Below are 13,271 nucleotides of genomic sequence, written 5' to 3' on the forward strand. Positions count from 1 at the left end.
TAATGCCTACAAATGCGTATGGGTGATTGTCATCACGGGACAGTGTGGAGGAGAGAGAGCTGAGGTAAGATGGCGAGTCGTGCATCAAGTGACCTGCAGTTTGGCAGTATTTCCGGTTTCGACCGAACAAGAAGGGAGACGTGGTAAATACGAACTAGAGGTCTGCATTCCCGCTGCTGTACTGCGGGAGCCGCGGGACCCGACCTGATTTCTTGCGATGCTGGAATAAGTTTCTGAATAAAGCGCGGTTTCCCAGAGATGGGTTGCGGCTGGAAGGGCATCCGCTGCGTAAAAACGTGCTGGATAAGATGGCGGTTCATTCCGCTGTGGTGACCCCAGATTAATAAAGAGACTAAGCCGACAAGAAAATGAATGAATAAAGCGCGGGAGCGGTCTGTAACTCTGGTGTAATTTGAAAGGGAGTCGGCGCGCCGTCTAACAATATTGCTCCCGACCATGCGTGCATTCGTGTGGATGCTGTTTATATGTGTGTGTGTGTGTGTGTGTGTGTGTGAATGAGAGAGAGGGTGATGCTGTGTGTCGCTTGGTGCTCTATGTATGTATGTGTGTGTGTGTGTGTGTGTGTGTGTGTGTGTGTGTGTGTGTGTGTGTGTGTGTGTGTGTGTGTGTGTGCGCGTGCATGTGTGCGTGCGTGCGTGAACATGAGCGTCCCACGCAGATCTCTAAAACACACAAGACAAACAGGTGACCGCAAACCTAAGATCGCATATACGGTCTTCAGTTTCTGAATGGTTTAGGCACAAGCCAACAGTTCAGTGATGCTGTCTGAGCCTTAAGTCATACTTTTTTTTTTTATTAAAATAGGGAAGAGGTTTGACGGTATCAAAATTTGGATACCACCCAAGCCTAGTCCAGATAGACTAAAGGAGGGTGCCCAAACATTTTCTTATGAAGCCAAAAACCAAACATGATTGAGGCTAGTGGGGCGAAGGTAAATATAGGTGCCATGGGTAATTTCCTATTTTTAAATAATATTTAAAAATAACTAGAAAACGGCGACGCAGTAGGTAGTGCTGTTGCCTCACAGCAAGAAGGGCGCTGGTTCGAGCCCCGGCTGGATCAGTAGTCATTTCTGTGGGGGAAATACATGCATGTTCTCCCTGTGTTGGCGTGGGTTTCCTCCGGGTGCTCCCCCACAAGTCCAAAGACATGCAGTACAGGTGAATTGGGTAAGCTAAAATTGACCGTAGTGTATGTGTGTGAATGAGTGTGTATGTGTTTCCCAGAGATGGGTAGCAGCTGGAAGGGCATACGCTGCGTAAAACATATGCTGGATAAGTAGGCGTTTCATTCCGCTGTGGCGACCTCAAATTATTAAAGGAACTAAGCCGAAAAGAAAATGAATGAATGAATAATGCTTTTTGTCATTTATTTGTGATTCAGATGGAGTTAAAGCTAACACATGCACCTATAACAGACACAAAAACCACAGTGATGTGCTTATCATAAGTGTTTTTCTCCTGGTTTGTTATGACGTCTATATAGTGTTCTTTTTTTCTGTTGTATTGTAATGGAGATATCTGTAATGCCCTGCAGTGGACAGGTCCACACACGCCTCCGACAGACACGAGCCCCTTCGCCTGAACAAAAGAGGGCCGGACTCATTTGTGCAAATGTCCCAAGAATTTCTAGCTTTCCTTTTCTGTGTGTGTTTGTGCTGGAGCAGCCCCATCAATTACAGCCAATTGAGCCGGCAGTTCTCCACCCTCTTTGGCAAGGACATTGTAAAGCCCGAGCTTTGCTATTCATCTGTGCTGAGCCCTGCTTAATGTAGAGTTCATGCCTGTCACACTTAATCCAGACCTCGCACACGGGACAGGAAGGTGGAATCTGGGGGATTTCTGTATCTTTACTCTTTCTAGAGCTCTTCCTCTTTCTTCAAGGAAATTGACGATGCTGATGTAGGTTTTTTCCTGAGGGTAAGCTGTGTTTGCTGACACATTGTCAATCAAAGCAGGCGTCTTGTTGGAATGACTGAGACATTTTTATATCTCATATGCACACTGGACATTTATTTGATTTAAAGAATAGTAACAGCAGTAATATTGGTTATTTTATAGTATATAATTTATTCCTGTGATGGCAATGCTGATTTTTCAGAATCTGATATTTAGGCCAAATGATGCTTCACAAATACTTTTAATATGTTCATATCCTGCTTAAGAAACACTGATTTTTATTTTTAAGGCTTAAATACACATACAAAAATGGCTATAATATGGAATGGCCAAATCATGACAGTAGCTACCTCAATACAATTAGCTACCATTTTGGGTGTTTTTGTAACAGTTGGTTAATTACTGTTAATTAGCCTACCATAAATCTGACATTATGTAAAGTCTTACGGTCTCCTACATCAAATACTGCAGGGTTGGCAGGGATGCTATCAAATGTATAATAACTGATTTATTTTATCTTTGCCATGATGACAATAAATAATATTTGACTAGATATTTTTTAAGACACTTCTATACAGCTTAAAGTGACATTTAAAGGCTTAACTAGGTTAATTAGGTTAACTAGGCAGGTTAGGGTAATTAGGTAAGTTATTGTATAACAATGGTTTGTTCTGTAGACTATCGAAAAACATATAGCTTAATGGGGCTAATAATTTTGACCTTAAAATGGTGTTTAAAAATGAAAAACTGCCTTTTATTCTAGCCGAATAAAGCAAATAAGACTTTCTCCTGAAGAAAAAATGTCATTAGGCATACTGTGAACATTTTCTGAATCTGTTAAACATCATTAGGGAAACATTTAAAGAATAAAAAAAAATTTGAAGAGGGGCTAATAATTCTGAACTCAACTGTGTGTGTGTGTGTGTGTGTGTGTGTGTGTGTGTGTGTGTGTGTGTGTGTGTGTGTGTGTGTGTGTGTGTGTGTGTGTGTGTGTGTGTGTGTGTGTGTGTGTCCGTCAAACAGAAATTGGGGGGAAAAAAAAACAGGGCAGGGGCTAATAATTCTTACTTCAACTGTATATATAAGTAATAATTGAACTGTAATACACTAAAAAATGTTTGTCTAATATGGTAGGGTTGTATGCTATACTAGTATTGTCTAGACAGACATAGCCATTTGAATTCTGAATAAGCCAAATAGGGTCAACACACCTGTTTACTGTTGTAGTAACCACTTTCTAGCTTAAGTTCATTTTTTGTTTCCATGGATTAAATGTTCTAAATTTCACATAAAAATTCACATATTTTACCATCTGAATCAATAAATGTAAAAAAAATATACAAGACAACACATGACAAAATGTGTACATTTATTAAATGGTTCAATCACTGTATTTAGTCCTGTCTGTGCAAGACTGTATGGTATAGTTATTATAGTTAAAATATAGTTAAGGCCACATGCACTGTAGTGTGTTTTGTATTGGTAATTCATTTAGAAATAAAAATAGTGAAATGTTCGTTAAGAGTTATATTTTCAGGAAAACCTGATTGCTCCTGTATGACATTGGGTACAAGTGATACACATGTATTTATATAGCAAAGAACTGCAAATAAGCAGATATTATAACAATTATAGATAAACACACACCTTGTTCTCTCGCTCTGCACAGCTGTGGTTTGCTAATCAAATGAAAAATAAAAGATGGGGAAGAGTCGAATTCAGTTGCGGTTTTACATATCAAATTTAAAGGGGACTGAGGTGGTAATTTAGTGTACAGTTTATGAGCTAATCTCATAAGTTTTAGGGGAGGCTGCAGCCTATATGTCTACCTAGCTCCCCTAAAACTAGGCATAGGCCTAGCAGTGCCCATGCTCAAGTTCAAGTGGTATTTGTAAGGAATTGGATGCAAGCAGAATATGGTTTGTATAGCATACAGTGCCATCTGCAATCGATTCAAGAGAGAATATCCATGTATTTTTTTTAAATTGCAGAATTGATTTCTTGAATGATTTTTTGCTACAGCTCTACTGTGTTTACCTGGTATTAACATGCGTTCAAAATCACTTTTGTGGCCACTTGTGTTTGAGTTTATTTTCATAATCACATGTTCGGCCAACCTTTGCGGCAGTTTGAATATTACAAAACACTACAAAAAGTGTTTGCACAACAGATGCAATCAAATGTGATTCTGGCTACCTGTAGAACATTTGAGACTCTGATTACATTGTATTTAGTTTGTTTTTCTACCAGTGAACAGATTAGCAAAGCGTACCAGGTGTAAATGTTTAATTCTTTTTCATTTCAACTGCATTAAAAACATGTTCAGAAACCATGATATTATCACGGTACCACATCCAAAATGCTACGCCTATTTGTTCAGCAAAAGACTGTGGATTGCGAGAATGGAGCGTCTTGGGAGGAGAGTAGGAGAAAAGAAAAATGTTTGGCTATATTTCTGATGAAAATTTGACAAACAGTCCTGGGGACACCCTCTTCTTTACAAAAAAAGAAGAAAAAAAACTTGTGGTGTAAGGCTTCAGACTGCCTCATAAATATCAATTTTAACATGCAGCAGTGGCGATCGATATCATTTCAGCCATGGAATACGACTTAAGGAGTCGCCTTTATCTAATTGGCCTTCACTGAAAAATGAACTCTGCGGCCTTGATAGGGACGAGCGGCTTCAGGCCTGCGCTGCTGATCAAGGGTCTACTCTCTTTTTGTCCCCGCAAACACATCAATCACAGCTAAAGAGTCTCCCGTCCCACTGCAATTTGTTTCTGGAGCGCCCGTGATCTTTCCCTCCCACAATGCCCTTCTCCCTCGCCTGCTCGGTGGCCAGAGAAGAACTCATCCTGTCAGCACGTCATTAAATAGTTGGGTCTAAAGGCTCTGAGTTATAAATTGTTGTGCATAATTTATTTTTTCTGGAGGGGAGAAATCTATTGTGAAGTTAACTTTATAGAGGTCTGCATAACAAAAGGGAATAGATGAATGTGTTAGGGGTGAGGAGGGATTCATCCATCTGAAGGAGTCCACCGATGCATTGTGTGGTCAGTAGACATGTCTATGGTTCGTAGGTTGCAGAGGTCTTTAGCAAATATGTGATTGAATTGAACATTAAATATTCTGCACGCCTCTTGGCTTCTGCTCTTTTTTTCTACATATTAAAGCCAAAAAGAGAATTTATTAAATAAATGTATCTGGACACTAAGGTTTTTTTTTTTGCACTACAACTAATGATCAATAGTGAAAATTAAACATTTTGCCTCTTCCCAACAGGGAAAACCAGCAACAATGCATGATTATATGGTGTCTTGGCTTTGCAATCAAAGAATGTCATTATAATGGAAGTCAATGGGGCAAAAACAACCACCAACATAATGAAAGGGTTGTACATATTTAACATTTTCAAAGCATTTACCCTAAATATGTTTCAAAATAAGGTTTGTTGTCAAAAAATCATCCCATTTGCTGAAACACAGATAAAGTTGTGGCCAAATTAAGACAAAAAATTAGCCCAGAAGGGATGAAAACATACTCAACAGCACACAAGGGTTAAAACTTATGCACTCACTCACATTGCTTACTTATTCCAATTTTTCTCCACAGTGGAATGAACCACCAATTACTCTGGAAGTGCATCCTCTGCATAAAAACAAATTCCAGTCACAACCCAGCACTGGAAAACACCCATACATGCTCTCATTCACACGCACTCGGGCCAATTTTATTAATTCATTCATTTTTCTTTGGCTTAGTTCCTTATTTATCAGGGGTTGCCACAGCGGAATGAACCACCAACTATTCCAGCTTGTGTTTTAAGCAGCAGATGACCTTCCAGCCACAACTCAGTACTAGGAAACACTCTAGCATTCACACACATACACTTAAACAGTAAGGTCAAATTTGTTTTACCAATTCACCTCTACTGCATGGTTTTAGACTGTGGGGCAACTGGAGCACCCGGAGGAAACCCACGTGAACACAGGCAGATCATGGAAACTCCACACAGAAAGGACTTCTTGTCCAGCTGGGCCTCAAACCAGCAACCGTCGCTGTGGGGCAGCAGTACTAACCACTGAGCCACCTCGCCACCCTTTTTTTAAAAACTCTGTTATGATAATAAATGATTTTTGTGTGTGCAGGGCCGAGCTCTCCTGCACTGGGCGTGTGACAGGGGCCATAAAGACCTGGTGTCTCTTCTCCTGCAAAATAATGCTGATATCAATAGTCAGGTGAGTCTGTAAACACATTTGGTTCAGTTCTTTTGATGATACATTTGTTTTTCACAGTGGTTTTCAATACTGCCATTGTACAACAAAACCAAAGAAAAGGGCTTTTTATTACTTACATTTGCCAATAAAACTAGCAAACTTAAAAAAAAAAAACGGTATTGGTTGGGCATTGGTGTTTTTATAATTTGAGAAAAGTGAAGAGTAAAGAATTCCTACAACTCGCACAAACAAAATCTGCTGCAAAGAGACACATTTATAAAGTCTGCATTGAACTAAAATGAGCTCGCTGTGACTATAATGAGGAAAAAAACAAGGTATGTTTGGGTTTTTCTTTCATTTATAGTCGCATGTTATGACATGATGTCACTTTAGGTTTGTTTAGATGTTTTTGGTCAGTGTTGCATTCATATTTTAGTAAATCTACTCTAAGGTTTGTTGGGAATTAGACAGATAAGGGGTCTTGTTTAACTTATTTGGCTCACACAAAGTTGGCTGGCTCTCACATGGTTGCCCACTGAAGCTAAGCAGGGCTGCACCCGGTCAGTACCAAGATGGGAGACCACACAGATAAGCTAGGTTGCTGCCGGAAGTGGCGTTAATGAGGCCAGCGGGGGGCGCTCAACCTGCGATCTTTGTGGGTCCTAATGCCCCATTCACATGGGGCTTCAGCGTCAACGCTTGATAGAGGGTGTGTCTAAAGTTGGGGCTGATGCGATCGTCATTGCAGCGTCAGCCAATGAATTAAGTCAGCAATAGGCCACTTTCTGAGCTGGTGTATTTGCATACAGCCTTCTGATTGGCTGACACTTCCGTTGACGCTTGAAAAGTTGAGCAAGTCCCAACTTCTGCAGCAAGCAACGCCTCTGAATCGGCGCCAACGGATCCACAATGCAGTTCGGCTACGCCTGACGTCACCCATTCAAAGTAAATGGGAAGCGTTGAAGCTGACGCCCCGTGTTAATGAGGCGTAACGGCCCAGTATATGGAAGGGGACGCTATAGTGAGCGCCGTCTGTCGGATGAGACGTTAAACCGAGGTCCTATCTCTCTGTGGTCATTAAAAGGATGCCTTTCGAAAAAGAGTAGGGTTTAACCAAACTTGCTTACTAGACTTTGTCTATCATGGACTCCAAACCATCCCCATATCATAATTGGCTTCATCACTGTCTCCTCTCCACCAATCAGCTATTGTGTGGTCTGGCACAATATGGCTGCCGTCGCGTCATCCAGCTGCACACTGGTGGTGGATGAGGAGATTCCCCAAAATGTGTAAACACTTTGAGTGTCCAGAAAAGCGCTATATAAATGTAAGAAGTATTATTAAGGTGTAATGTTGCAATTATCTTAATTCACTTGCTGGATTTAAAATGAAATAATTATGTTGTTTTTTTTGCCCTAATTTAAAATGTCAACCATTTATTGGTTATCTTCAGGCAAAGTAAAAACAGTAAGTAATTAAAATATAGTAATAAAAATATTTTTTTACTTGAAATAAAGCTAATAAAAGTAGAAATAATTAGTAAATATTGAAGAGAAAATATATATAAAAATAAACATTAATTTTATTTTAGCCAGGTTGCCAAGAAATTATTTCAGATTGTCATATAGTTTTTTTTTTTTTTTTTTTTGTGGCATTATAACTAATACTATACTGGCAAATTAAAGCAAACTAAATTATTACAAATGATTCAGCAAAGTTATTAACAATTCATTTAAAATTTCAATTAAAACAGACAATTTAAAATCAGAAGATTATACAAAAAGTGAAACTAAAACTTAAATAGTATAAACTTAAAAGTGGTAATTTTATTATCAGTATATCCCTAATATATATTAAACACACAATCATGTATTCAGTTAGTGTGTTAAAAAATTACTGTAATTTATTATTCATGCAAGATTCCCCACTAGGCCATCTAAGATTACTTTTTAACATAAAAAGAGGTTTTTAGCTAAAGTTGTGTAGCTTCCTTGGCTATTAATAAAATCCAAGTCAAAAGCTATGTCCATTTTGGGCACTAAGCTGAATTAAAAGCTGAATACTGTGAATCTTTGTATATAGTGTATAAAAGTATATATATTTAATTTTTTGATCCCAGAGCTGAAATACGCTCTAATCTGAGAGAAATGGTGAACTGGAAAGTCCTGAGCTTAGCAGCGACTCTACTTTAATCATTTATGGATATTGTGTCTGTCAGAACCACGCTGTAAATAGGTAACTGTATTTTAAAAAAACACTACAGGTCATAATGGCAGATTTGGCTTTGTCTTAAGCTGGCTGAATACAGCATTGGTAAATTAATACGCTGAAGTACAGTTATGCGGTCACTGGCTTGATCTGATTCTCACTAAGACAAATCAATTGGAAGTAATCAGCCAAATTGTTTGCATTATACAACCCATATAATCAGAACATTTGCAAATGACTCTGATGGTTTTTTTTTTTTTTTTGGTGGCTGTAGACCTTTATTATGTGGGATGAAAGCAAATGTGCAGCCTAGACAACAATCAATGCCCTTCTGTTGTTATATTTTAAGAGTTATACCAATGTAAAATGCCCTCTAGAGCTACAATAGAGAAAATAACTTCTTTTTTCATTAAATAAAAAGTACAGCAAATATACAGCAATCATAGAAACACTTAATGTCAATGATAATAAGTACTTACTGTTTATTCTGTATATATATATATATATATATATATATATATATATATATATATATATATATATACAGAATAAACAGTAAGTACTTATTATATATATATATATATATATATATATATATATATATATATATATATATATATATATATTTTTTTTTTTTTTTTTTTTTTTAAAGGCGCAAAAACCTTTATAGTTTCATTTACATTATTATATATGGACAAAAATAAGTAATATACTTTGGATGCAAGCATTGTATATCATTGGTTAAAGTCTTTTCATGATTTTTGAATGTAAATTCATACCTGTGTGTGTATTGTTTTACTGATTGGTTTGTATATAAATATTTTTTAATAGCCAAATATTTTCCAAATTATGTTTAACAGAGCAAGGAATTGTTTTCAGTATTTCCTTTAATATTGTTCTTCTGAAGAAAGCCTTATTTGTTTATTTCAGCTAGAATAAAAGCGTTTTTTAAGGTCGATCTTAATAGCCCCCTTAAGCAATATTTCTTTCGATTGTCTACCAATCAAACCACTAATATACAAATTGCCTAATTACCATAACTTGCCTAATTAACCTAGTTAAGCCTTCAAATGTCACTTTAAGCTAAATACTAGCATCTTGAAAAATATCTAGTAAAATATTATTTGCCGTCATCATGGGAAAGATGAAATAAATCAGTTATTAGAGATGAGTTATTGAAACTATAATGTTTAAAAATGTGTTGAAAAAAATCTTTTCTCCATTAAACAAAAATCGGGGGAAAATATACAAGGTGGCTAATAATTCAGGAGGGCTAATAATTATGACTTCAACTGTATAAATTACTTGTAATATGTCAATTTTACTGTATATAAATCTTGTATAAAGTATATATAATAAAGCATTATAAATATATTTGATGGAAATTTGTATCACGGCTGGTTGTCTAACATGATTCCAGATGTCCTTCAGGGATGTGTTGTGGGTTACTGCACTGACCAGCAGAAGGGGACTACAGCAGGAGAATTATTGAGGGCAGATTTATTAAGTAGCGTTCAAGTGGCATGACAGAATATATGGCGGTGTTAAATCATGCAACGGCTTCTGCCAAAATTATTATCCTATGTTAATACTTTCAGGAAGTGTGATTTGATAGCAATATAAAACTTAGTAGCCACTCATTAGGTTCAAGTGTGAGCCATGACTGTGTTTGAAAAGCAAAAAGCTGAACCACCAGCAGCCATATGTTTCTTCTAAATTACACATTTTTCAGAAAGTCATACATTGTCTAATATGTAGTTTGTAAGATGATGACTAAAATCAAACATATGGATGTGAAAAATCCACTTGAAAATTAGCAGTTTCTCTGAATTTACTGTGTATATGTTCGGGTAAAATGTCAATATTTATTTTATTCTATAAAGTTCTGATTTCTTCCAAATCGTAAATAAAAATGTATATTAGTGAGAGGTAGTCGGAAGCGTGCCTTAATGTTCCACCAGGGACGATACACACAATATCACAATCGTAGCAGTGCGAAATGGCTGTCCATACAACAGTTTGACGGCATAATCGTGTATATAAAAAAGAAAATCAAACAGAGTCTCAAAAATCCTTTTGTACGAGGAACTACTTTCTTCCGCCATTCCTTCCCATCTGCAGTTGACGTTAGAACAGCAGCAACCTCTTTGCTCTGCTTAACAACAGGCTAGCTGGCTGCCTGAAATTATAAATATTTAAAATAAGCATTATCCCTATAAATAGACTGCATAGTTGCAATCTAAACAACTACATTTTTTGCTAAAAAGCCACAAAAAGTACATCATGTTGTCCAACAGCTGCAATATTTGTCAAGCTGTAGTGAGTTTGATCTGCTGTCACTCTATGTGGGCTGAGTAATACAGAAGGGTGAAGTGGCTGTATGAGTGCTATTATTGCAAAATATTGCACAGCTATCAGCCAATCAGATTTGAAAACCAGACTATTTTGTTCAGAATATGACAACAGGGCCAATTTTTTTTTCATATTTTCTTTTTAATGGAGAGAAGATTTTTTCAACACATTTCTAAACATAATAGTTTTAATAACACATTTCTAATAACTGATTAATTTTATCTTTGCCATGATGACAGTCAATAATATTTTACTAGATATTTTTCAAGACACTTCTATACAGCCTAAAGTGACATTTAAAGACTTAACTAGGTTAATTAGGTTAACTGGGCAGGTTAGGGTAATTAGGCAAGTTATTGTATAACAATGGTTTGTTCTGTAGACAATCGAAAAAAAAAATCTAGCTTAAAGAGGCTAATAATTCTGATCTTAAATCGGTTTTAAAAAAATTCAACTGCTTTTATTCTAGCCGAAATAAAACAAATAAGACTTTCTCCATTAGAAAAAATATTATCAGACATACTGTGAAAATGTCCTTGCTCTGATAAACATCATTCAGGAAATATTAAAAAAAGAAAATAAAAAAAATCAATATCAATAATTCTGACTTCAACTTTATACAGCTATGGGGAAAAAGTCTCATGTCAAAGTCAACATTTCTTTCAAATTTCAAAGAAAAAAATATTAATTTATAGCCTTTTTTGCTGTAAAAGCATAAAAATTACTCAATTTTCTGTAAAAAAAAAAGTTGCTCAGTTTAAATGTATTTTCATGTATCTCATGTTAGATATACTTATTGATTATATGTTTTACTGATAACTTATTGATTATATGTTTTTCTCAAAACTCAGTGACTTTGATAATAAAATGGACCCTTTTTTACAAGCCTGTTATGACACATTTGACGGTCATCACAATCTTTTACACAAACGTTTTTAATATTATTTTTTTTTAAATGTATAAACATTTATATGCATTTATGTATGTATTACATCATCTTTGCATCAAATTACAAAAAAAATGAATTACAGCTAATGCGAGGTGTTTCTAATGCAGCTTGGGCTGAGAGTAAATTTGACTTTATTCTCTTCTATGGCTGCCGTTATCAGTCTCACATATTTTTTTCTAAAAGTCTTAATAACACCACCATGGAGTTTTTCTTTTATTATTTATTTATTAAAAAATTATTTGTTGTACTCTCTCATTCACTGCACTCTAAGTTTACCCAACTATGACTATTTCTGCTGCGGAGAAACCCGGATATGTGAAAAGGGTCCATATCCAAGAAAGTCCAAATATTACAATAGACTAATAATGAGTGAATTTATGAGTGAACCGTGAACTAAAAAAACAGAGTTCACGCATCTGCCCTGTGATCCGATTTCAGCTTAGTGTTAAATAAAGATAGAAGTGGTTTATATTTTTAATTTGTTGATTGAAAGGGGGGTAGGGAAGACAAAATGCTATTATGTCTTCAATGAAAATTGTATTAAAATTAATCAGCTGATGGAGGCAGTGGTGCTGGTTTTGAATACTGTGGTGTTTCGGTGTAATCCTGGATCAAGGAGCACCACAATAGACGTTAAAGTCCCCTTGTTCTGTCAGATTAGCTCATCTGCCACCTGGACAACATCACAAGCACAACATATATTCAGCCCGCTCTGCATAATTCAGCAGAACTGGGACACGTGGGAGAGTTCGGGGGACTCGTTTTTCACGCTAATAGATGGAGTTTAGTCAGCACTGCTAAAGTTCGGGCATCTGTTGTTTTCAACTACACCATCAACTATGAAACACAAAGCATGTGTGTGTCTGAGCCTGTTTATGTTTTTGTATATTTCACTTTTTACAATGATAGTGTCTGCTGTGTTTTTATCACATCATGCACTAGAATTAGAATTATTGATTTTTTGTGGACCAATCATTCATATTTCTGGAACTGATTTGAATGGATTTTCTTTAACAAATATCGCAAGCATGAATGTTTTTGCATTTCATTAAAAAAAAATTAAATCTAGCTAGTGTTTGTCTTTTTGTCTTAAAAAATGTAACCATATAGAATATCATTCAGAGGTTTTATGGTTTAAATGATTTCTAGGATTTTCTATGTCTTTTTGCACACCAAGGCAGTTCTTATTTGATAAATAAAAATAATACAATACATTTTTTTTATTAAAATACATTATATATTGTTATTACAAAATTCAGGCATGTGATTAGAAAATAAATATATATACAGTTGAAGTCAGAATTATTAGCCCCCTTTAGAATTATTATTTTTTTTTTTATATTTCCCAAATGATGTTTAACGATAATATTTTTTCTTCTGGAGAAAGTCTTATTTGTTTTAATTTGGCTAAAATAAAAGCAGTTTTACATTTTTTCAAAAACCATTTTAAGGTCAAAATTATTAGCCCCTTTAAGCTATTTTTTTCAATAGTCTACAGAACAAACCATCGTTATACAATAACTTACCTAATTACCCTAACCTGCCTAGTTAACCTAATTAACCTAGTTAAGCCTTTAAATGTCACTAAGCTGTATAGAAGTGTCTTGAAAAATATCTAGTCAAATA

At 35.8% G+C, this 13,271-nt stretch overlaps 1 protein-coding gene across 2 annotated transcripts in view; it reads left to right on the top strand.

Annotated features, from left to right (window-relative positions):
- acbd6 (acyl-CoA binding domain containing 6) overlaps positions 1 to 13,271 on the top strand; it is a 60,641-nt gene that overhangs the window by 18,023 nt on the left and 29,347 nt on the right. For both annotated transcript variants that reach the window (XR_012383567.1, NM_001025455.1), the window contains 1 exon segment: positions 6,068 to 6,157. Coding sequence is in view for 1 of the 2 variants with exons in the window: in NM_001025455.1 (NP_001020626.1) it covers positions 6,068 to 6,157 (90 nt within the window). In the remaining variant the exon portion in view is untranslated.

The sequence above is a fragment of the Danio rerio genome, chromosome 8 (genome assembly GCF_049306965.1).
Source record: "Danio rerio strain Tuebingen ecotype United States chromosome 8, GRCz12tu, whole genome shotgun sequence".
Lineage (NCBI taxonomy): Eukaryota > Metazoa > Chordata > Actinopteri > Cypriniformes > Danionidae > Danio > Danio rerio.